This window comes from Zonotrichia leucophrys, chromosome 1A (assembly GCF_028769735.1).
Source record: "Zonotrichia leucophrys gambelii isolate GWCS_2022_RI chromosome 1A, RI_Zleu_2.0, whole genome shotgun sequence".
Lineage (NCBI taxonomy): Eukaryota > Metazoa > Chordata > Aves > Passeriformes > Passerellidae > Zonotrichia > Zonotrichia leucophrys.
The window spans coordinates 49,527,317-49,552,899 of NC_088170.1; the positions used below are offsets into that span (position 1 = coordinate 49,527,317).

General features: G+C 39.5%; 1 protein-coding gene across 3 annotated transcripts; it reads left to right on the forward strand.

Annotated features, from left to right (window-relative positions):
* Nucleotides 1-2,238: 2,238 nt before the first annotated feature.
* ING3 (inhibitor of growth family member 3) lies at nt 2,239-18,997 on the forward strand. Of its 3 annotated transcripts, none has more exons than XM_064702707.1 (12): nt 2,239-2,379; nt 2,547-2,618; nt 6,593-6,693; nt 8,039-8,104; nt 10,208-10,304; nt 12,456-12,527; nt 12,798-12,914; nt 14,861-15,018; nt 15,374-15,564; nt 16,698-16,890; nt 17,385-17,423; nt 18,052-18,997. In XM_064702707.1, exons 1-12 carry the CDS (start codon nt 2,352-2,354, stop codon nt 18,166-18,168), a joined length of 1,251 nt encoding a protein of 416 aa, XP_064558777.1. In that variant the 5' UTR covers nt 2,239-2,351; the 3' UTR covers nt 18,169-18,997. The 3 variants fall into 3 exon arrangements, with proteins under 3 accessions (XP_064558777.1, XP_064558778.1, XP_064558779.1); XM_064702708.1 differs by having other exon boundaries at nt 14,960-15,018; XM_064702709.1 differs by lacking the exons at nt 2,239-2,379; nt 2,547-2,618 and adding an exon at nt 6,309-6,412.
* The last annotated feature ends 6,586 nt before the right edge of the window (nt 18,998-25,583 follow it).

Consider the following 25,583-nt stretch of genomic DNA (forward strand, 5'->3'; position numbering starts at 1 on the left):
TTTCCTTTGTAGTTTACCTCACAACCCCCTGCCATCCCTCACTGTAAAGCACTACAGTGAACAGTTTTCTGCGCATGTCTCTATTTCTATAAGAAACTCTCACATTACAATAAACCACTACACATTAACAGGGGCAACTCACACCTTGCAGACAGCAGCCAGCCCCACTAGCACTTGGTCATTCTGCTGGCATAGCCTGGTTTCATTTTCCTGTTTCACCAGCAGACACAGGGCACACGCCATTAGTGATGGCACGGCTGAGACACAGCCCCTAGAGCTGTGTTCCTTGGTCTCCTTGGTCTGGGCACCACAATGCACATAAAGTACCTGGGCACAGCAGGCCTCATTGAGATTTTGGCTAGCTATACCCAAGCTTGTAAAGATGAGAAGTCACAATGTCCCAATGTCTGTGCTATCTTGGGATTTTGGTCATGAGGCAAATGGTAGGGACTTACTCTGTGACCATACTTCAGTTGTGGTTCTAATAGTGGTGTCTTGCTTATAGTATTGTTCTTATTTGTTGCTCCCAAACATAGAACATAGAAAACTATTCTTTTTCTTTAAAAATCATTAAAGCTGCAACTAAGCATAAAAGAAAGTGATGCCACCAATTCAGATTTCCCCTAAATTCACCTAGCTTTTCTCCTAATGAATATAGGATATCATTACTTTGCTGTGCTTTTGTATGGATTAAGTTCTCTTGCTGCATCAAATCCTTTCACTTCAGTAAGTGCAGGCATTTACCTTCCCACAAAGGGTCAATCTTGTGTTTTACATACCAAACTGGGCCAAGTAATTTCCCACACAAAACTCTAAAAATACGGTTATGCCCACACTAGTCAGAAGTTCTACAGGAAAGACATCTGTACAAGCAATAATATTAGAGATTATTTCCACTAAGGCTAACTGTGCTTATGACCATCTAAAATCTGTTCTCATTTCTATGTATGAGAGCTGTTGATATTTCTGGGTTGGCAGTGCAGACTACATGGCCGATGATGGAGTGAGTATGGGAAGTGACAACATTGATGCAGCATTTTTTTTCATAAAGTTGAAGTTATTGAGAGTTTATTGTTAAACCTTCTTCATTCTCCATCTTCAATGGCAAAGGAATTAAAACCCCTCAACTTGCTTGCTCTACCACATGTATCCAACACATTATTTACAAAATGTATGCTTCACTTCCCAAAATTCAGTCATCTTTAAGTAACTACTCACCATACATGAACTTCAGACATGAGAAAAGTACCACTTTCCATTGGTCTTATCCCTCAAAAACATCCCATGCAAGTTTTACTCATACTTGGCTTAAGCATACGTTTCCTTTTTGCTTGGATACACCTGGCACAGATAAAGACATGGAAACAAAAAGCACGGTGGAAAGCAAACCTGATCTGCTACCATAATTCTTACGCTCCTATACTTACACCTGGCATCATGCAAGCCCCAACATTTTCTTTCCCTGGGCAAAAAACACTGGATAAATGCATCAGTCCATGCTTAAAGCAGTAAACAACGATAATAGAAGAGTGATGAAAAAGACTATTTGGGGGAATGAAACAGTGTGAAAAAACCCAGTCCCAAACACGTGAAAGTGAATTACCGCAAGGAGTATTGTAATTGGATGGCAGTCAGTGCTGTCAGCCAATTTTGGTTACACTCTGAGCAGCAATCCCAAAGCCCACGTTCGTTTCTCCTCTCCTAAGGCTGTCCGTGCCTGTGACCTGCGCTGAACGGAGTAGCTTTTTTATCTTGTGCCGTGAGAGATCACGGACTGAAGCAAATTCATTAGCTTTGCCGTTTCTTACGCTTTTAATGAACTACTGCCGGCTGCGAACATTTAAAACAACAAGGCGCCAACAAAAGCCTCGAGACTGGTCAAGAAGCTGCAAGTTTTCCCTCGCCGTTCGCCTGACTTGAGGCTCTGCGGTCGCGCCGGGGACGTTCCGGAGGGCCCAAAGCTGCTCCGGGACAAGAGTGCGGCGGCCCCTGTGAGGCGGGAATGCCCTTAGGACCGCGGGAACGGCCCCGAACAGCGGGAACGTTCCCGGATCGCGGGAATGGCTCCGGACCGTGAACCGGCCAGAACGATAACGCAGGGCAGGACGCGCAGCCTCCCACAGCTCGCCCAGCACAGACTACGCTTCCCGTGAGGCCTCGCGGCAGAGCGCGGGCCGCGGTGTGCGTCAGCGGCGCGAGCAGCCAATCGCGGCGGGGCCGCGGCGAGCGCCGTCCGCCGCCAATGTTGTTTTCGCTGAGTCGAGGTGCTGGTGTTGTTGGCGGCGGCGCCATATTGGAAGGGACGCGCGCCCGCTCTCGAGCAGCCCCTGGGCGCGGGCCCGGCCGCCGCCATGCTGTACCTGGAGGACTATCTGGAGAGTGAGTGTGTGCGCGGCGGGGGCGCCGGGCGGCCGGGCACGGCCGGTGCGGGGGAGCCGGGGGAAGCCGCGGCGAGGAGGCGGCGCTCCCCCTCCCCCACGGCAGCGAGTGACTGACTGGCTCCCTCCTCCCTCCCCCCTCTCTCCCGCTCCCCCGTGTCCCCGCAGTGATCGAGCAGCTTCCCATGGATCTGCGCGACAGGTTCACCGAGATGCGCGAGATGGACCTGCAGGTGCAGAGTACGTGAGTCCCGCCCCCTCCGCCTCCGCCCGCCCCCTGCGCGCCCGCCCCGCTCCGCCCCGCGGGCACCGGCCCCACCGCCGCTCCCCCGCCGCGGGGCGGCACGGCCGGGGAGGCCGAGCCGGCGAGGAAGGAAGGAGACGAAGCGGCGCCGCTCCGGCCCGCGGCAGCAGCTCCGCCCGCTCTCCCGCGCTGTCCCGGGGCGGTCGCACTCCCTCCCAGCCCTGCCGCGGCTCTCCGGCAGCGCCGCTCTGCCCGGGGGCGTCTCGTCGTCTCCCGCGGGCGGAGGGAGCCGAGCCGAGCGCTGAGGCGAGGGGCGGGGCGGGGCGCACGCCCCTGGCGCTGTCGCGGCAGCCCCCGGCCCGCCCCGCGCCCCCGCCCGCCCGAGCGGGGCTGCCTGCCCGCGCTTGTGCTGCTCCCAAAGGCATCTTCCGTGGCACGTCCCAAACTCTTTAGATTTTTGATCCCTAAGAGCAGTGATGGTGGCTTGGAACATGAGTTATGTCCCACTCCTTCCAGTAGGCAGCGGCATGCTCTCCCTGAAACTTTCCAGCCAGCTCCCTAATAGTAACATGGGAAGGTGCCATTTGCTCGGCCCTTTGTGCCCTAGCTGACATGCAAACAAATATACTTTATACTTTCGGTTTTATACAAATTATATTTTATACAAATGCCTACTTTTGTATAAATATGTATTTTATACAAAATATAAATACACTTCCAAGTTTCTTTGTAGATCACTATCTCTGCTTACATCCTAATGTAATGCACTGCCTTAGGCTGTTTTCAGGCTGCATTGCCATTTTATCTTTTCTAATGCAATCATCACATCTGGGACTTAGGTGTCCTGTAAGACTGGGTAGCTGTTGCAGTCATTTAACACACAATTAATATGGTTATCTATAACTGTGATCCAAAAGTATTCTTTAGTGAAACTGCTACTGCACAAAAGATGAGAGCAATAATCAGTATGGAAGGGCCAGGTTATTGTAAAGGGGAAGGAGAGAAAGAACAGAGAGTGAAATGACAAAGAAACACTGTATAGGAATACAGAATGCAGCACTAAGTGGGAACAGTTCTATAATACTTTAATGTGCTTTCCATTGGATATTATTGAGGCCTTATTGACACATGTAGAACTGTCTATAGGATTTTTTTGGTATATTAGCACCTAAATGTTCTCTTGAGTTCAGTGCTTAAAGTTGTGGGAGCTGTCATGGCTCCTTCTGGGACATAGCACCTCTGAAGTCATTATCACCAGGCAGTATCATGAGGGAAAGTGAGCCCTGACTTGGATAGTTTGGAATAAGTTCACAGATTTTACTTCTGTTCCATAAGAAGACAAAGAAAATAGTAGTGATTTTTTTTTAGGTCTGTTTGAGAACTTGAGGCAGCTAGCAGCACCAAGACAGCAGATTGTAATTTCCTCTGCTTTAACTGAAAATGACAAATAGCATTCCATGTTGTATTACTGGAAGTAGTAAATGACAGTGAATATTGCATACTAGGACCAACCTTAGGTGTTGACAAAAATTTTCTCAGACCTTGGTACTTCAGTGATTCTTGTGCAATGATTGGCAGAGTATCCAGACATTTATGAAACTTCTGGACTAGCACCTCTTCAGCATCGCTTGCCCAGCTGCATGATGAACAATATATGCAAACCTGGAGGTTGTTCGGTGTCTCAGGAAGTACTTGAAAGCAGTACTTTGATGAGTGATGCTGTCCCAGAAATCTACATGATTTGTAATTCAGAGATATCTCTGCTGCTCCGCTTTAGTGTCATGGTTGACTTTGTATTCTGTTCTGTTTGGACCACACTGACTCCTAATGAGGCAGCTCCTGCTGTTTGTAGTTGGAAGAAACAATAAACTGGGTCTGTCTGTTGTATATTCTGATAAGATTGCTGTGGAAAAAACAAAGATCGTCTGAATTGGGACTTGACTCTTGAGCTTTAACTGAGCTCCACATGAAGCATAAAATTCATTTCTCTGTTTTAAGTTAAAATCATGGATTATCAGGATTTCATGATAAAATGTCAGTATCTGGAAAAAGGACTCTGTTCTCATAGAAGTTTTGGCAACTCTCTTGGGAAATTTGATCTAAGAAAAGAGTATCTCAGAATATATTATCACAAGAAAAAATGGATGAAGTTGGGTGTAGCAGAGAGAACTTTCCATCTGATTTGGTAGATCTGACCTGAACTTGCCTTTGCCTTTTCTGCTCTTTCAGGAGAGACCAAGTTTCTGTGGAAATTTTCCCCTAGGTGGGTTCACACAGACTGATAACATGCCCTCAATTAAAAGTGAAGAGGGAAGATACTTTTTAAATATTTTCTTCTTTATGGGGCCACTGGAATAACACTTAAAGTGTTTGTGGAGGTAGAGGATAGGAGATAGAATATTCTGTCTGTTGGCTTTTTGGACCAAGTTAGAGCCATTTGCTCAAAGATTTTAGAAGCCTCCATATAAAGTGTGTGCTTCTTGCTTGCCTCTCAGGCTTCTTAATGTTCTCTGCATGGTGCAAGTGGAAAATGCTCATGGTTCAGGTTCTCCAGCTTTAGCTTGTTGTACTCCAGAGCTGTTTGACTACTTTGTCTGGGTCTAAATAAAGTTGATGTGAACTTATGTCCCAGCTGTTATGGCTTGGGATTAATAGTGCTCTGTCCAGTCAGTTGTTAGATTCCTGTTGGTTTTGTTCCTGAATGTTCCCAGTATAAAGACAATTGATTAATATTTTCGATCATTGAGTATGAATGATTTTTGTATATTTATATAAACAGTTCTAGCTGTGAATTTTCACAGAGTTGGGAAGACCCTTGGCTTCTTGGATTTTCAGAGTAAATCATACTTAGGGTTTCATGAGCTTCTTGAACTAATTAATTAATTTACATTTTGTTTTGGCAAGATGTGATCCAGTTGTAATGGTGGTTTCTGGAAAGTATCTTAGGTGTTTTGCACCCAGAGCCTGAAGTTTGTAGGTGATTCGTGCATTGTCACATTTAATTTAAAACTGATAGCTGGGCAAAATGTCACTGAGAATGCTGGGAAAAAAACTTAACTACTGTCATCTATCCCGGCACTAGCAAGGCTGTCCAGGCTCGTTTGACTGTGGCAGCTGCATGTTTTTGGAAATGTGCAAGCTGTTGAGTGCACAAGTGTCCAGCTGTTGCAATAGTAAACTCAGTGGGAGAAGGGTGGAGGGGAAAGGGAAGGGAATCCCTGTTCATGTCTCAATAAACAATGAAAAATGAATAGCTTGTGGTTGACATTTTCCTTTCTAGAGATAGTTAATGTTAGAAAATGGGTGGTTTTATTCCCCCCCCCCTTATGATATTTCTCAACTTCATGAAAGTGAGAATCCTCTCCAAATAATAGTTCATCAGTGCATTTACTCCTCTGGGGGGTGGAGGGAATAATTTGTGAGTGCTTTCAATTTGCCCTGCCACTTCCTAGCAAACAGTGGAGAGGCCCTGCACTTAAAGGCAGGGCTTGCTCTTCAGTTGGTCTACCTTTTTGAGACACTAATTTTTTTCAATTATTTGGTTTTGTATTTGACTGTTTCTCTTAGGAGAACATTTTGTTTCCTGCTCAATTTGTAACTGGCTAGAATGTTCCAAAGTCAGCAGTCTAGAGCCCTGGGTGAGGAGTTTGGGTCGTGCTTTAAGTCACTACCACTGCTCTTAGGGACAAAAAACCTTTAGAACTTGGAGTCCTGCCTGTCCCATACTGGAGAGCACAAGAACCTTGATGAGAATCCTACCAGAATGCAATTCTGCTTCTTGGAAATTAAGGTAAATATTTCCCTCCGCTGTGCACTGTTGCTTGGTTGTTTTGGTTTTTTCTTTTTTTTCCTCTCTAATAGTTTGCACCTCAGTCCTGTCAAGTTTGTTTGAGAAAAAATTTCCCCTTATTTTCTAATGTTTATGTACATGAGAAAATAACATTTGTTTCAATCTTTCCCTATGCTACAGATGCAATGGATCAGCTTGAGCAGAGGGTAAATGAATTTTTTATGAATGCAAAGAAAAACAAACCTGAATGGAGAGAAGAACAAATGACATCAATCAAAAAAGTAAGGATATCATAAGAGTGGGTCAGATTTTTCTTTTGCAAACTAAGACAACTTTAGGAAAAAATAGTTTATGATTGATGGGAGATTTAAGTGTTGAGAACTGTGCCTTCCCTTGGGCTTTCATAGATGTGGATGGAACTACCATGGAGGAGGAAAGTGAGTGGAAGGATTCTTTAATCAAGAATTTCTCTGAAGTTTTACAGAGCACTTGCTAACATTTAAAAAAAATGTAATTGAAATGGTGAGGAAGCCTGAGCTCCCAAGTTTGGAGCTCAGATTTTCTTGGTTTTGTTTGTGTGACGTGAAGTTGCCCAAGTTAATGTGCTTTCTTTTAGAGGATATTTTTCAAGCTTAGATTCAGCATTTCCTGTGATTTTCTGCCAGTGTCCTTCTACACATTATACATATGGTCTGTTTAGCTTGAGAGAGGGAGGAGTAAGAACATGAATATGAATGTGTTCTGTTTTGTCCTTCAATACTTGAGCATTGGTGATGGTATTTTTAGCAACGTAGCCCATCATTTTGTCAGGAGAAACCCCTTTGTAATCTCCTACAGTGGCTATTTCAGCCCCTAATTTGGGTAAAGGTTGTTCTTTAATTAATGCAAATAGGTTTTTAAAATCTGAAAAGAAAAAGGTCAGAGCTCTGACTCCACTGGAATAAATGAAAAATTGTTGTTGACTTTCGTTGAATCAAAACTTCAGTAGTTTTCACAGAAGTTACTATTCAGTGGAAATTGAGAATTAAAAGGCAGTAAAATCTGTTCAACTCAAAAGTACAAGCATTTCAAAACATATTTTTTTTAAACTTTTGTCTGAATTTTCATAGGTTAGGGGAGACTTCTAGATTGTTTTAGTCAAATTATTTAGAATGCACTCATGAGCTGCAGAAACTTATTTTAAAGCAATTTAAATTATATACAATATTATCTCTGTTTAACTAGAATGCTGGAAAGGCTTCCCCACAGAGTACTTCAGCATCATTTTGAAGAGCAGTAGGATTTGTGGTGGTCCTGAAATAAAAGACATGCTCTTATTTTAAGTCCACAACATGATGCTGTGTAATATAAAATAAATCCAAGATTGTTTAATTTCTTGTAGCATTTCTTGCAGTAGGAAGTGTCTCCTTCTTGTAATGTGGCTTTTTTTAACACAGGGAAAATAATTTGATTTATATATCTCATTTAAAATGCAGATGATTGTTGTTTACAGAAAAATTTCAGTCTTTCTGAAAACTGACTTAAATTTGTCCTTTTGACTTACATTTTATGCTTCATAACAGCAGCTTAAACTTACTGAAATTAATTCTGTTACATTAATTTTTTTTTTAATTCTCTTCATAACAGGATTATTATAAAGCTTTGGAAGATGCAGATGAAAAAGTGCAACTGGCTAATCAAATATATGATCTGGTAAGTGGACACAAGAGTTGTGGCGAATTACCTAAATTTATGCCCTGGGAAGTTCTAAGCATTTTGATAAGCACTGCAGTCATGCTGCAGTGTGCTGTACTTTTATGTTGTCTGCATACAGATGTTTTGCTGATGAAAGAAACATTTTATATTTTATTGACTTTTAAGAGTTTTGGGTAGTAAGTGTCACTTAAATATAAATCAGAGAAATAGTATTAGAAATCCTAAGATTTTAATGCATGGTTTCAGCCTGTTTAGGAGACTGGTTGAGAGAATCCTTTGTCATGCAGTGTTGAGGAGTCCAGGAAGGCTGGGCATTCTCCAAGAAGGAAATCTTAAATGTATAGGAGCAGCCCATCCCCATGTGCCAAAAGAGAAGCCAGCAGGGAAGAAGACCAGCCTGGCTAAATACAGAGCTTTGGCTTCAATTTGGGGGAAAAAAGAGAGTGTATCACCTTGGGAAGAATGGGCAGGCAACTTGAGAAGACTGCAAGAATTTTATGAGGTTGTGTGGGGAGATATATTAGAAGGGCCAAAGCCCAAGTTTATCTGGTTACTGTTGTGAAAGACAAAAAATATTTTAAAAAATATATCAGCAATAAAAGAAGGGCTGTGGAAAAATCTTCATCCTTTACTGGATACAGAGGTAAACATAGTGATGGAGGATGAAGAAAAGGCAGAGGTACTTAATGCCTTCATTGCTGCACAATATTTAACAGCAAGCCCAGTTGTTCTCAGGGTACCCAGCCCCCAGAGCTGGAGCAAGTGGGTGGGAGGCAGAATGAAGTCCCCATAACTCAAGGGAGTCAACAACCTGCTGTGCCACTGAGACACACACGAGTCTGGGGCTGTGATGGGATCCTCCCCACTGAGGGAGATAGTGGAAAGGGTCACTGAGCCACTCTTGGGTGTTTCCCAGAGGTCCCAATTGACTGAAAATGAGCAATGTAATGCCCATGTACAAGAAGGGTTAGAAAGAGCATCTAGGGAAGTAAGGGCCTGTCAGCCTGACAGTGCTGGGGAGGGTCCTGGAGCAGATCATCCTGAGTGTCATGACACAGCACAAACGGGACAGCCAGGGGATCGGGCCCAGGCAGGGCGGGTGTAGGAGAGGCAGGTCTTGCTTGGCCGACCTGATCTTCAGTGATGAAATGACCTGCTTAGTACATGAGGGAAAGGCTCTGGATGTTGTCTACCTGGACTTCAGTAAAGCCTTGGACACTGTTTCCTACAGAACTCTCCTGGAGAAACTGGCTGCTAACACCTTGGGCATTTTTTCACTGGGTGAAAAATGGGATGGATGGCCAGACCCAGAGAGGGATGGCATGTGATTAAGGTTTATTTATTTTACATTTCTCAAGAGAACAGAACCTGCAAGTCAGACTACACTCAAATATAGAAGACATAAAACAACTGCTTTAGTTTCACTACAACTAGCCAAAAGTTTGTTCTAGAAGTTGGAACTGCCTCTTATCTTTTGCTCACCTGATAACTGGAAAAACCTCCCAGTTTTTAATAAAGATGGGTAAATTTTGCTGTGTGATTACAGATGTAGAAAGCATTTGGAATGTAGTCTTTCTTTTCACGATAGTGAGTTGAGATTTTTTTTTAATTAATTTTTAATACCCAACAGCACATCATAGTTTGCTGAAATGCACAGGAGTCTCCACTTTCATTTGAGACTCAATACACACCAAATTTATTGGTGCTTATAGTGGCACAAAAATTGCACACAGGTGTCAGTTCAGAACTTGCAATTTCCCCAAAGCAGCCCAATTTCTACTGAAGTCCGTGTCATGTACTGTTCTTTCTCTTCCTTTTTAAGTTTTCATAACTAGAGCACCTCCAAGTTTTCTTCATCTTTATTTCTGAAAAGAAGTGTCTTGGAGCTTTCCCTATGCTATTTTGGTGTTAACAACAGTGTCTCTTCTGAGGGACATAAATGGAGGTGACCAAGAAGATCCCTTCTGTGCATTATTTTGCTTAGTGCTGCGTGGCACAAAATTGCTGGAAGGGAAATACTTAGCAGGCCTGAGATGAAGGATGTAGATATTCATGTTCCAGAACTGGATGCTATTTATTTTTGCTTTATCTAACAAACAGGTAGACCGTCACTTGAGAAAACTGGACCAGGAACTTGCTAAATTTAAAATGGAACTTGAAGCAGATAATGCTGGAATTACAGAAATATTAGAGAGACGTAAGTATGCATGTTTTTCTTTAAGAACTTGACAGATTTCTGTCAATTTCCAGAATTAAACTATCATACACTTGTTAGTGGCTGCCAGTATTTTCACCCACGTTTTAACCCACTTTGAAATTTTAGTTTAACCCACTCTCAGATTTTAGTTTCAACCTCGATTTATACCAGTGAAATCAAAATACATTTGAGTAAGTAGAATAATTTCACACAACTGTTGTCCTTGTGAATTGCTACAGTAAGATACATAATTCTTTAAACCTGTTTTTAATGATTGTAGGTATTCAGCCAAGTACTTTGGCCTAAGCATTCCACCTACCCAGTTGCAAGGGTAACATTTCTTCCTTGAACTGATTGCCACCAAACTAAGGAGGTTCTTTATTTTAGTTTCCCATGTACTTGGTGGTTTTCTATTTTAAAGGGGCAAGAATGGGTTGTTCTGTAATGGGCCAGTGAAGGAAAAACATTTTATGTAAGAAACCTGCATGTTAAATACAGCCATGCTGGTATTTGGAATGTGAATAAAAATGTAAAGTTACAGCTTTTTTGCCAGCTTGGTGTAGAAGAATCTACACCAAGCTGTCTTTTCTGTATGTATCAGCGTTTAGACATCAAATTCAAATGTGATAAATTTCTGAGTTGATGTAACTGCTGTGATTATGGAGGCAGTGGCTGTCCTCATAGCCAAAGGTAGTGAAAATTTACTTAAGTCACTTGTGGATATTAGGAACAAGCATTCTTTCTTGGAACTTTTTGTGGCTGAGTTGTATAAGCTGGGAGTTTGGGGCTATTTTATTTGTAATTGCTATTACAAATAACAGGCACTATATAAGAAAACTCTAAATTAAATGCTGTTCATTAACTAGCAATTACTGAAAAAGACTAGTTTACTTTAGTTTAAATCCCAGTTGGTTTTAGGATGCAGTGCTACCTTCTGTAGAACCACGTTTGGAGAGGTTGCTAGATGGGATTTCAAGAAATCAAAATAGAGAAGCACTGTATTGCATGTTGCATCTTTAAGGTTTGTTCGGTTTGAGGGTTTTGTTTCCTTGTTTGTTTTTAAATAAAGCTAAAAGTAGAAGACTTAACATTTTTAGCTTTCAGAGTAAGTAAATACATAAGGTTGAAGTCCCACCAGAGGGCAGCCTTTGGGCAAGTTCATAACGTGATTGAAGTTCTCTCAGCCAAAATAGCTCCTTATGCTTTGATCCTCTTCTAGAATAATTATATTAAACTTTTGTAATATTTATGTATTACTCATGTATTTCAGTGCTTTTTGAAAGCACTGGAAGAGGTAAAGAAATGCTGAGGATACAGATTTTGAAAAATGAATGTGAATTGCATTCTTGTTTTGTCTTCTGTGTGAATGTAAGTTGTTAGGTATTGCAACTACTTAAAAATCTTTCTGTTAGAGATTGGAGAACAAAATATTGTATATTGTTCCAAATTTATAGCCAAAGTCTCTCCTATGGTGTGATTAATTAGCCTCATCTTACAAGAAATATTATTCTTCGATATATACTTGGATTTATGCCTGTCTGACCTTTTCCTTTGGGGGGGATGGGGAGGATGAGGGTGGGATTTGTTGTTGTTTTGTTGGTTTTGTGGGGTTTTTTGTTTTGTTTTTATTTGTATTGTTGCTCTGTGTATTTTGGATGTTAAGAAAATCTGGATGATCTGCAGCCCTTTCTTTTGAATGTTAAAATCTTCTTTAAAGATGAAACTGCTATTTTCTTGAGTTTTGACTGAATGTGACAAGGTAGACTCAATGGAACAAGATGCCTTGTTTATACAGTTTACATTGTTCAGTCTTCAGTTTATTCTGGTGTAGATGGTCTGTACTTTTGGTGCAGCCATTCTGCAATGCATTTGACTAAGTGGCTTGGTGAGGGCAATGTTCTTGGTTCTTCTTATTTGCCTTGATTTTAAGTTCTTGATTTCAACAAGCAGTCACCAATTTTTATTTGAGAACTAATCTCACTGGTTCGTGGCTGTACTGTAGAAATGGTTTCAATGCCAGCAAAAATTCTTCTGATTAAAATAAATATAACTGCATTGTGATTTGGTTAATATTTTAAAAATCCCTTTAGTATGTAAAAGTTAAACCATTGCCAAGTCTCAATTTTTGTGTCCTTCTTACCTCCCTCTTAGGGTCTCTGGAGCTGGATACACCAGCACAGCCTGTGAATAACCATCACTCCCATTCTCACACTCCAGTAGAGAGTAAGTATTTGAAACTTAAAAACATGGCCACTGTTTATGTTTCCTTTGGGGTTTTTTTTTTGTTGAGAAGTATGAGGAAAAAGATGGTTTAGAACGTTTTTCCCCTCCATCATTGCAAGGAGAAAACAAAGCATAATAAACACTAATCATATCTGTTAAGAAGTGCAAGAATAAAATAGGTTTTGCTGGTGGGAATTGGTTGAAAGTGCTAGCATAATTTGACTTTAAAGCTGAATAGATTTTAAATTTCTTTTAATTTATTTCATTTAGAAAGGAAACACAATCCATCTCACCATAGTACAACAGATCATGTTCCTGAAAAGAAGTTTAAATCTGAAGCTCTTCTATCTACCCTGACATCAGATGCTTCTAAAGAAAACACACCAGGTAATCCTAATTGTCTTTCATTTCATTGCTTTTTAGTCAGAAGAGAAACTTAATTGTATTTGTGAGTTAGTCTTCGGAAATCACAGAATCACGGAATAGGTAAGGTTGAAAGGGACCCCAGTGGGTCATCTGGTGCAGCCTCCCTGCTCCAGCAGGGCCATCCCAGAGCACATGGCACAGGGTTGTGTCCAGACAGTTGTTGAATATCTCCAGTGAGGGAGACTCCATAGCCTCTCTGGACAGCCTGTTCCTATGCAACCTGTCCTGTGTGTAGCCACCTGCACAGTACAGAAGTTCTTCCTTATATTCAGGTGGAGTTTCCTGTGCATCAGGTCCTGTCTGTTGCCTCTTGTCCCATTGCTTGGAACCACAAGCAGAGCCCTGGCTCCATCCCCTTGTCTTGCTCCCTTGAGATGCTCACAGACATTGATGGGGTCCCCTCCCAGTCATCTCTTCTCGAGGCTGAACAGGCCCAGCTCCCTCAGCTTTTCCTCATAAGGGAGGTGCTCCAGTACCTTAATCACCTTTTCTTCACTCCACTGGACCCAGTGCAGGAGCTCCATGTCTCTTGCACTGAGCAGCCCAGAACAGGACACAGCACTCCAGATGCAGCTTTGCTAGGGCTGAGTGAGGGGCAGGATCACCTCTGTCAACCTTCTGGCCATGCTTTTCCTAATGCTCCCCAGGACACCATTGGCCTTCTTAGCCCCCAGAGAATGCTCCTGGCTCAGGGACAGTTTGTTGTTCACCAGGACCATGAGGTCCTTCTCCACAAGGTGGCTTTTCAGCAGGTCAGCCCACAGCCTCTGCTGTTGCATGGGGTTATTCCTCTCCAGGTGCACTGCACTTTCCTTTGTGGAATTTCTAGACTCTGTGCCATCAATAAAGACCTTCTGGGATCTGTCATTCAGCCAGTCCTCAATCAGAGACTGATACCCCTTTCCCTGGGATTTTCAGTCACTTGAAACATGAGAAATTACAGGCATTCTTAGTCATCTGTGTTTTCCATGAAGTGTGTCTGCTTTGTTGTCATTTAATAGCTGTATGATGGCTGTTTCTTTTTATTTACACTTTGAAGAAGATAACAGTACAGTTTCATTCAGCTAGTAGTACAAATATAAGAGATGAATGCATTATTTTTGGGAAGAAAATGCAGACAACAGTTTCCAAAGTAAGGGAAAAGAATTTTCACACCTTTTTTTAAGAGTTGGTCCGAAAATAAATTTTTTCATGTGTTGTCTATGTCAAAAGAAAAGTCTTTTTGTATATAGTGACTAAAAAAACCTAAACCTTTCTGCCTAGTCTCAATATTAAGGTGTTTCATAGTTTCTTTTCTAAAAATAAAAGACTAAGGAGTTATATAGTAAATCAGATACCTCAGTCATGTTTTAAGTCAGTTTTAAGTCATTTCAGTCATGTCTATTTCAGTTTTCTTTTGAAGAAGCTTCACTTGAGGCTGCAAATAAAATGTAGTTATATTTGGGCAGCTGTCATTCTGCAGATGACCCCGGAAATTGTTTTGCATTAAAACTGATCTATAGTTTTTAGAATTAAGATTGTTCAAAGTTTTACTTCAGAAACAGTATAGGTGTGTAATCATTCTTACCTTCTTCTTGATGATTATAGTAGTGAGAATTGTTTCAATATAGGCATAGGTATGGCAGCTGTATCTGTTGTTTGATAGCTGAGCATCATAGTGAGAGCTCTCTTTCTAAAAGGACTCCTTGCACATGAGGACAGATAGGGAACAAACTTCTCTTTTTTTTCCCCCATCAACGAATACTGTCTGTGTCTAATTACTTTTAAAGCCTTTTTTCCATATGATTAGACTGCTCTGATGCGTAAACGGAGTTCCTACTCTTTCACTGGCTATCATATAACTCTTCTTAAAATGCAAAGGAATTTAGTTTCATTTTAAATTTCATAAATGTGTTCTGTTCATCAAGGGTGTCGAAACAGTAATTCATCATCTTCTTCAAACAATGCATACAATACAAACTCTTCTCAACCATTGGCATCATATAACCTGGGCTCATTATCTTCAGGATCCGGGGCCGGTGCAATTACCATGGCAGCAGCTCAAGCAGTGCAAGCCACAGCACAGGTAATGTCAAACTATTCTTGTCATCATCCCATCTGCTTATGATTAAGAAAAAAGGCTAGTACTGGTTTTGTTTGTTGTTTTTTAATCTGAATTCCCATGATCGCTTTCAGCTGATGTGATTCAGTTCTTATATTAGAATTTTATTATTATGCGACAGTTTCATCCTGTTTAGCTGGCCTACAGGGACAGCTTGTTTTCTGACTTTTCCTGGAAGATATTCTCACACATTTCACTGCTTTCTGCACATAATTTCATTAACAAGGTAACAAGTGAACCTGTGCGTATCAGTAGCAGTTAGCAGCCTTATGTAGTAGCTTTACTGTGTAATCTGATACAACATCAGCATTCCTTTTAGATGAAGGAGGGAAGACGAACATCCAGTCTAAAAGCCAGCTATGAAGCCTTTAAGAACAATGATTTTCAGCTTGGAAGAGAATTCTCATTGTCCAGAGATTCAGCTGGATATTCATCATCAGCTCTGGCATCGACATTAACTCAGACGTTAAGTTCATCAACCACAGATTCACGAAGTGGCAGAAAAAGCAAGTAGGTTTTCTTACTTGTTGACTGTAATTATAAATTTGAAGGCAGATGAGCTTTTTTTTAAAAAGTTCATGGGCTGTAATAGAATACATTGTATTTAATATCTGTGGGAGGGAATCAGCAGAAGGTAGTTACTGCCTCTTGGCCATTTTTTGTGTAGGGCTGTGTTCTTTAGTTCTCCCACTTCTTTTTCTTTAAGCAAACTCTATTGATCTGCGTTTTTATCTGAGATACAATCAAGTTTCTTCCCTCACTTTTGTGTGTTTTGGAGAGGATTGATCTAACAGCAATTGTTGGGAATTACTGTGCAATGGTTTGTAGATGGTTTTGAAATAACCTGGAGATGTCTGATGCCAAGTAAACATGACACTTTCTAATGACTGACCGTGTAGAACAGGGAATGAATTTCATTTCTGAATGAAGTTTTAAAACATTTTTAACAACACAACGTCACAACACGTTCAACAATCAGAACTTGTACTTGAAAGAATTTATCTCAAAAGACCCATTCTTTTAAATTGTCTTGAGTTTTTTTCTTCATTCAAAATTTGTGTGTGTTCACAACTCAGTTAATAATGCTGTTTGAGAAGCATTTTTCATCTATGAATATCTTGGGTGTCAGGTCTGACCTATAAGCAAAAGCAGAGAAATTTTATTCTGGCACCATTCCTATGGAGTGATTGCTGATGCTTGAGTGGAGATTAACAGAGAATCAGTCATCTTCAAAGCAGTTATCTATTGTACATGACATACAACATTATTTAAATGTAAATTCCTGTTTTATTGGTAACAATTTTTATAAGGACTTGACACCAAAGTTATTGACGGAAAACTTTGTGAAGAAGAGCATTTGTTAAAGCCACTAGACAGTTTAGAGCTGTTGAATTCCATTGATTGGAGCAGCACATCCTGCACTTGTAAGCTGGTGTGACTTGTTTCCTTTTCCAAGAGCATACAGTGGGTGCATTCCAGTGCTTGCAGTGGTTGAATGAAATGTGATGGTGAATGATAGCTTTGGGATTTACATACTGCAGCAGTTCAGAGACAACAAAGTACTTGTTTAGTGATTCTTTAACTTGGCAGAAAATAAATCATCTATGCACTTTTTTTCCTTTTTTCTTTTTACTCTTCCTCAGAAGCAACAACAAATCCTCAAGTCAGCAGTCCTCATCATCATCTTCTTCTTCCTCTCTGTCATCATGTTCTTCTTCATCTGCGCTGGCACAAGAACTGTCTCAGCAAACAGCAGTAATACCAGAGTCTGATTCTAACAGCCAGGTTGATTGGACCTATGATCCAAATGAGCCACGTTACTGTATTTGCAATCAGGTAAGGATGGCCTCCAAACTGAAATACAACTACAGCTGCCGTTTTGATGTAGCTGAACTTCCTTCTCTGAATGCTAATTTTGAAAAAACTGTATTTTTACTCTCGAACTTCTGATCTGTTTTTATTTACTTACTGGTGGTGTGAATAATGAACTGTTGAAGCTAAAAACAGTTTTTTAAGTGATGTGATATCCTTGGAGAGTTTTAAATCTTGTAATGGAGACTTCAGGAATAATTAAATTTAAAAAAATATTGAGAGGGTTTCCAGTGAATTTTGTTTTTTATCCAATCTGAAAAATGCAGATGTATCTCCTTTTGCATAAACAGTTTTGGAAAATCAATTCACTATGAACATGATGGTGTTTGGGTTGTGTAACAAAAGTAAAATGAAAATGTTATTACTGCTATTAATGGAAAAACTCTCAAAGGAAGAAATTTGAATGTTGGCCCTTTCAAAATGTGATTGCTAACAGGATTTTTTTCTTATTTTACTAGGTGTCCTATGGTGAAATGGTAGGCTGTGATAACCAAGATGTAAGTAACAAAGTTCTAAAGGCTCATGAGAGGCTTATGCATATAACTATTGCATGTAGGAGTTGTTTTTTTTTTTTAGAGTTTGTTTTTGAGTAGAGTTTTTTAGAGTTAAGTGCGTATGATTTGAACCATCCTTCAGGAAACTTCTCAGGTCTCCACATGGCTTAGATTCTTTTAGAAACTTGCAGCCTTTTCTAGGTTCAAAAATGTGCTGCTTCAAAATATCCTTTATTTCTGTGAATTTTACAGCTATTTCACTACCAATAAGAGTTGTCCTTTTCAAATAAAAAAGTTTTCAAAGAACAGTTGAATATAATAATGTATTTACTGAGATAACTACATTTAAACAGAAGTGAGTGATAAGATTTCTTTGTCAAACTAAGTATTTCAAAGCACAGTATACTTATTTGGCTCTGTAATGTGAGTCCATATATGACTCCTAGAATTTTTACCATTTTTCTTAGTGTACTGAGTGTATGTTGCAGATCTTCCCCTCTCCTTGTTTTGTCCAGTGACTGGTGTGAAATGCAGAATCTACACTTTCTACTCGTGTTCCATTTTCATAGAATTGCATTTGTGATATGCATTTTGAAAAAAACCCCAATTCACAAACCCTCTCTTTTTATAGTGCCCAATTGAGTGGTTCCACTATGGATGTGTTGGACTGACAGAAGCACCAAAAGGGAAATGGTACTGTCCACAGTGTACAGCTGCAATGAAGAGAAGAGGCAGTAGACATAAATAAGTTTGTTCATCTGGAAAAAAATTGCATAATAAAGCTTTTATAAAGGACTTGGGAGGGGAGGGGCAACTCTCAGCACACTTCCTTGCAACCACTGAAGAGTAACATAGCAATCATAGAATGGTATGGTTGGAAGGGACCGTAAAGATCTTCTAGTTCCAGCCCCCAGTCATAAGATCTTGAACTATTGGTTTTGATAAGTCGTGTTTTAATATTGTAGGTAAATTATTTATGCACCTTGATGTGCTACAGATACTATTCCAGTGAGCCTTGGATTGTTCCAGTGGCCAGCATATGCAGATATTTGTACTATCAAACCATTTTCTCTAAGCAGTGGGCATTCTACAAGTACTCAATCTTCCAAAAATTCCGATAAGTCAAGATTTTAAATGTATGTTTTATATACAACAGATATATTCTGCTGCATGTACTGTACTCAAGAGCTGTTACGTAACACTATGTATATTAATAGTGCAAAAAGTCAGTGCTTCTGAAAGGAAAAAGAGACAGTGGTTTTTAAAATGCCTTTATAGCTTTGGTTCTTTATGAAACTTAATTCAGCAGGCTGAAGAAAATGGTTCTTGTATACAGCGGGCTGTTGTCCTTTAGGGTACTTGAGTAAGTAAAGACAAAAAATGCTGTAGAATACAACAAACTTGTGCCATTAGTCTTTCTATGTTTCTGCTCCAGAGAAGGCGGAGGCCATAAGAAGAAAAAAAGGTGTTAAAGTGACGATAAATTTTTATACCAAATGTGTTTATTTTTTTGTGCAAGTAATCCTTTAAATTTGAATTGTATTAGGTGTAAAATAAAAGAACCTCAACTCCTCAGATTAATGTTTCCTGTACATTTGTCAAAAAAAAAGATTTCTGACTGAAATGGTTTCACAAATTTCCTTTCTATTCCTGGCTCTTTAATGCAGCAGCGTTGAACAGAAAGATGGGGTTTATGCCTGTTTTTTCCTTCCTTCTTCTTTCCACTATTAAAAAATATGTTTTCCCTTTGAAATAAAGATTTTACTTCAGCCCTGTGTTAGGCTGAAAGACTGTGGCTGTCATGTGGGAGCTTTCCAGACCCATGAAGAGAAGAGAGGGAGAGAAGGAAGCAGTTCCATTGCATGACCATGCAAATAGTGCCAAGGGAATAAAACCAGATAGGTCCATTAGGAATAAGAGTATGTGCAGAGAATGAAACCAGGCTTCTGTCACACCATGTTTTTTCAAAATGAAAAAAGTAGGCATTTAAAGTCCATGAACTCAGGAAAAGTAGATTTGAAAAAAGGGAAATGTTAGTATGGATGATAAATAGACTTTGGCAAAAGGATAGGATGGAAGTTCATGAAAATAAACAGCAAGAAGCAGTTAACTAAAGTTCCCGTGAAACTGGAAACTCAACCCACTGTGTATATATTTCTGTGGAAATCTCAGTCTAAAAAAAACACTTGAATACTAGAATATCTGGTTTTAAGTGAGGCTGTTGAGACAGTGGAGATAACAAAGTGTTTGTTTTGTGGAAAACTGGTGCCATGCTATAAATTGAAATTAAATAAGCAACCAGTAATCTAGGCTCTCCTGAAACTGAATGTCTGCCCCAAGGGCCAAGAACTAAGTCCTTTGAGAATTAAGACTGTATACAGCAAAATCTCTCATTCTGCTGGTAGCCATACTTAAGATGGTACCAAAATTACAAATCCAAAATAAAATTTCAAATTTTAGTGTGAATATTGGATCCCTGTTTGATTGGGAAATAGAAATTATTTTTTCATTGAGAAATTAAGAACTCACAAGGAAAAAAAAAAAAAAAAGTGTCCCTATTAGTGAATTAGTATTTTGTGTCAAAAAGACAGACATGGACAAATGTGGAAAAAAAATGCAATACGTAAGTCAAAGATGTAGAACAATAAAACCTGTACATAATTTCATTATCTAAATAGGAAGCCTGTAAAAGAAGCTTACAGGTCAGGAGGAGATTAGACTGTAAAAGCACTGAGCAGTGTGACTAGTTACCTACAGAGAGAGCTCATGCCTCGTGGTCAGTAATGCTGCTGGACACTTCCTTAGGTAAACAAGTACAGGTGCAAAGTCTCTCATTAAATCTTCTTTAAAATCAGTGATGCACAGGTCAAAGAGTAGCCATCCGTTGATTGGGACATCCACACTGCTGTTAAGAAAATTGAATAATTAAGAGTAAAGGAATAAATCAGCAAAGTCCTCAATACACACTGCTAAAGAAGAGCAGGACTCTGCTGCTCAAGAGTTACAGAAGAGGTCAGTTAAAGAGGCCTAAATGGGAACATGATATTTGCAGGTATGTTGTTTTCTCAAAAAAAACCCCAAAAATGGAAAGTGCTAAAAGCATCAGACTATATCTGATAAAATAGAAAACATATTTAAACATTTTGCTAAAACAATGTAAATATAAAATATAAAATAATACTTAGATTTCACTTTACCTGCAGCTGAGTCCTCTGAAGTAGGAAGTGTCCGGTTATCTCGGCTGTTTGAGGGGCCTGGGAAGGCCCGGGGTGGCCTTGGGGCAGCCCGCGTATCGAAGGATGAGAAGAGGCTTCAGTTCTTCTTTTGGTTTTTATGTTTATTAATTGTTTATCTAAAAGATGTTCTTTCAGCCGAACAGAGATCTGCTCAGCAGTCAGCCATGAGCACACTGTCTGCCCTCCCGGGCAGCCACGTATCTTTATACCCATTGTTACGTGTACAATATTTATCATTTTTCCCCAATACCATTTATTCTTATAACTCAGTGCACTCTCAGTAATAACCAATCCAAAGGTGCCACCGTGGCCAAAGAAGATGGAGGAGAAGAGGAAGAAGAAGGAGGACAGGACACACCCCAATTCCTCCATCTTACTTCTCTAAACCCCCCTGTACATAAATCTTAAACCTTGTGTCTCACTCTCTAATTAACTAATCCCTTCACCATTCACCCTGGTGAAGTCCTCCTATCCTCATCCTGCGTAGGGTCAAAGTGCAGCCACCAGACACTTCTGGCAACATTCCAGGAGTCCCGAGCCCCCCCAAGGGTGGTCTCGATGGCCCGGCATCTCAGGACTGAAATCTTGAGATCCGACAGGAAGTAGGGATTACTATGTAGGAAAGTGATTTGGAAGTTACCTAGTAATTTTATGGAAACCTCAGCTCACTGTTCAGCAGCAGGTCACAAAAGTGCTGAGCATGACTCAGTAGGAGATAAAAAACAAAACAGAAAACAATTTTACACTGTGTAAATTGAATTGCAGTTAGGTCAACATAGTGCAAAATTCTGGTCTGTTCCGTTACAACAAGACAGCAAAGCTAGGAAAAGGCTCCAATTGGAGGGTCAAAGCTGTATCATGACAACATAGCTGAGGAACAGATTAATTGTCTGGGACTCTTTTGGATGGGAAAGAGGCAGCTCCATGAGAATATAATAGGGATTGTAAATTAAGAAGTGATGTGAAAAGGTGTGTGTTTTGATAGAAGTAGTGGTATGGAGGTAGCCAGTCCAAAATGAAAAAATGAGCAACATTTCTTCACATGTGGCATGCCTACATTACAAAATGGGATATATTGCTAAGTTCCCTGGATCAGAAACTCACTGAAGATTGATCAGCAGGGGTCAAAAGAGTTTGAGGAAAGTATTCCAGCTTGCCTCTGACAGTTCTAAAATCCTCTGGCACTCAATGAAAGCTATTTGATACCAGACACTGTTAGGCGACTTTCAGCATTAGGCAGTGCAGTTTCTTTTAGTTTCATGTCAGTGTTCCAGCATTTAGATGAACTTTTAGGATGAAGGGTATTTGTAGTACCACAAACTGAGAATCAATGTGCTAAGCACTCTAATGGAACAAAACATTGTCTATTCCTTGTACAGAGTATTGTCTGTATGCACTGGGGAGCTGTAACTTTTCTTTATTCTAGATCTGAAATGAAAAAGGGGGAGAAAATACATTAATGGATACTAATCTGAAAATCCCACTAGTTTGTCTCTCTGGATAGGAAGGGATAATTTGCATTCTTCTTTACCAAACTTTGCAACATGTTATTGACACACATGGTAATGGTCAGAACACCGTAAAGGTCAGAAATTCTGAGGTCTGTTTCACTTGCCTCACCAGGGAGGTACTTTCTATTGCGAGTTGGCTTTTCTTGGCAGATTTTTTCATCTCCCTCCTCATTCTGCTGGAATGTCTCGGCCATACATTTTTCTTCTTCAAGGGAGACAGCCTTTACCTTGACAGCAGAGTGTTCAATTTCTTTAGACTAGAATCTCTAAGAGGCAGAATTGCAAGAGGAATAAGTCTTGAGTTTTTACACTCCCTTCAGGGTATACATGAATAAAGTTAAGCCACACCCTATGAACACAGTCCCTTCAGTTTTGTTACTCCTCCCTAATTTGACTAAAATGCTCTGAGAACAATGTAACTAAAATGTCACACTTCAGTGTATCTATGCCAATTTATATTAATGTTCCTCTGAACACTTTAAAATCCATATCTTGCTTTTATACTCATATAGTATTCAATAAAGACAAAGACAAGCAGCTTTTCCCTCTAGATAAATCTTGTATTTCAGAGCTGTTTGAGCCTGCAAAAGTTGTCAACAAGTTGCATGACCACTGCTTTCAGGCTTGTCCTTCCATTGGTCTTATATTTTAAAACCCCCCACTAATTACCTACATTAGTTCATTATAGAGATAAAGTCTTGATTATAAATATTACTTTAACTGCATGCTAACTGTTCTCTTTTTATAGGGATAAGAATAATTCCCTTATTCTGTCCTCAAAAAAAATCTTGAAGGTGTTGAAAAGAAAAGCCCTAGCATATTCCAGCTAGAATAGAGAAATACTTGCCTCGTGACTGTACAAGAAATCTACCCAAAGCAGTAGAAAATGATGAACAATGTTAGGATCCACAACTGTGTTAATATTTTTAAAGACCTAATACCTATTTGTGCCTTGTACCTTACTTTATGATTACTGTGCATTGTAGCAGCTCTTCCTTTCTGAATACTTACTAAGTAATGTTATAGTCATTGAATCAAAGGTGTCTGCTCACATCTATCAAACTGGCTACTGCCAATAAAAAAAGTTCTATTCAAGTTAAAGAGAATAATTAGATGCAGTTGTTCAGCTACAGTTTTTATATCTTTCTTTAAAAATATCAAATTTTTGAGGAATCCATGTTACTGAACAGATTTAGTTAGGTAGTTGACAGTTAACTTGGTTTTCCTATTTAAGGTGGTATATATAGGGGGATACAATATAAGAAAATAAAGGTAGTATAGAAAGTAATCTTACCCCTTAAGGAGTTGCAGCTGAGCCAATTATTAGAGACTGGGAACAGGCCTGATTTTAACAGGCCACAGCTGTAACCAATGAGAAGAATGTTATAAAAGAGTGGGTTGGTTGGTTGAAGGGGAAGTGGAGTCAGTTGGCTGCTGCGAGAAGAAGGAAGAGTCAGTGCCTAGAGGAGCTGCCTTTGGGAAACATCAAGGAGGTACAAAATTCTTGCAATATGGAACCTTTGCAATATAATGACAGTAGAATCCTTGCAATGTAATAACAACAGGTATAAGGCTTTTTTCCTCAAAGAGTAAATAATGGTTATACTGTATTTGCAATCATGAGGATTAGTGAAACAGAAATAGGGAGCAATGTGAAGATAATTTTATGCTTTTTCTGCCTTCAGAATTTTAGCCTTTTAATTTCAAATCAAGTTTTATGCGTTGTTTTCAGAAAAGGACATGTGGGATAGATGTTTAGATAAACTTTTCAAGTGTGAGTGTAGTTAAGTGCTGGAAGGGGTCAGTCAGGGAAGTGCTATGGAATTAGGGAACCCTTCTTGGTTAGATATAGAAAGATCGTTTACCCTGTGATAATAAAAGAAATTTTGTTTACAGCTCTGTTATTTTATTTCAATAAGATTAAAATTACATTGTTATTAGGTGTTGATGTGTAAAAATAAGTGCTCATCATATTTAAAAATTGTTCTAATAAATGTTCAGTTATGTAGCTTGCATGAAAAGATGACAAGCTAGAGTGTCATCTGCTGTGATGAATTCAGTTGGATATGCTCTTCTTGATCTAAATTATTTAAAGGTGTATTTAATCTCTGTGTCACTTTATTTGGGGCTAGATTAATCTCAGGCTTTTAAAGAAAGCAGATTCTGTAGATTGAAGGATTAGCCAATAGTTGAATGAACTGGCCATATAAAATGTGTTCCTTAGTCAGACCTGGAAAACAAAACAGTTCAGTAGTGTTGACAAACCCTTTATTTTAGTTTAGGAAGGCATCCCATACATCCCAGGGATCTTGCTGGTAGCCTAATACTATTGGAATGGCTAAGGAACTGAAGAATAAGCAGAACTTAAGGCAGGAGTTACTTTAATATTGCTCTAAAACAATCTAAATTATGTATTAACCATTTTAAACCAGAGCAGAAATTTTCTTAGACAAAAACTTACTGTTTACATGCTTTTGCACACAGAAGTGATGATTTCAGAAGTAATGATTACCTTTGAACGTGTCACATCAGAACAGTTCTACCCATCTCTTTTATCACATTGTTGGTTGCCCTTGTAAGACATAAATACAATCTAAAATACATACTGGGAAAACGTTTCAGTGAAGTTTTAGCCCAGGACAAGGAAATCAAAGACAATTCTCAGAAAAAGAAAAGATATGAAAATCCAACTTTAAGATGTTTTTATTATGTGCATAAATGTTCAAGATTTTCCAGTGCTGAAGTACTTTTCACTTTGAAAGTGCTTTCCAAACATTCACCCACAGCTGTTTACTTAAAGACTTCTGTTAAGAGAGTGAAAGGAATGTACTGGAAATGTCTCTCTCTGGAAGCTGACAGGCCTTATAATACAAAAGATTCTAAGTTTTCTGCTTCCCTATTGTTTGAATCTTAAGCAGTCATATTTAAACTCATGAAGGAAAGAGACATCATAACATATTGTTCCTAATTACACCAGCACATCATAAAACTGTAACCTGATTTTCCTATTTAGAAAATGATAGTGTGATTTTAAATCAATCCCAAATATTGTCTGTAATTCTCTCTCCAAAGACTCTTATAAAGTGAGTTAATTATCAGCCTTATATACATTTTATTAATTTTCAGGATTGGCGTTACCTGGTTGTACATTATTTTCCAAAGCAAAGAGTCTCTTTATTATGCTTTAGTTTTAAAATTTCATCAAAACATAGTTGTATAGAAATAGTGATTAAAAAGTGTATTAGGAGGCTATTAGCTACTTCATACTGTATTTCAGAGCAATTCAGATTTGGTTATATTTTGCTGATGTTTTAATTTTTTTCAAAATCAAATCCTAAGTACAACTACTTCTAGCCCTAGAACATAAATCCATAATTAAAGCAACCCACAAAAGAAACAGGCTCCAACAAACCAGT

Coding starts and splice junctions, on each gene's coding strand:
- ING3 (XM_064702707.1), top strand. CDS start 2,352: ATGCTGTACCTGGAGGACTATCTGGAGA. Junction 2,619..6,592: donor GATGGACCTGCAGGTGCAGA/GTACGTGAGTCC, acceptor CCTATGCTACAG/ATGCAATGGATCAGCTTGAG. Junction 15,565..16,697: donor CGAAGTGGCAGAAAAAGCAA/GTAGGTTTTCTT, acceptor ACTCTTCCTCAG/AAGCAACAACAAATCCTCAA.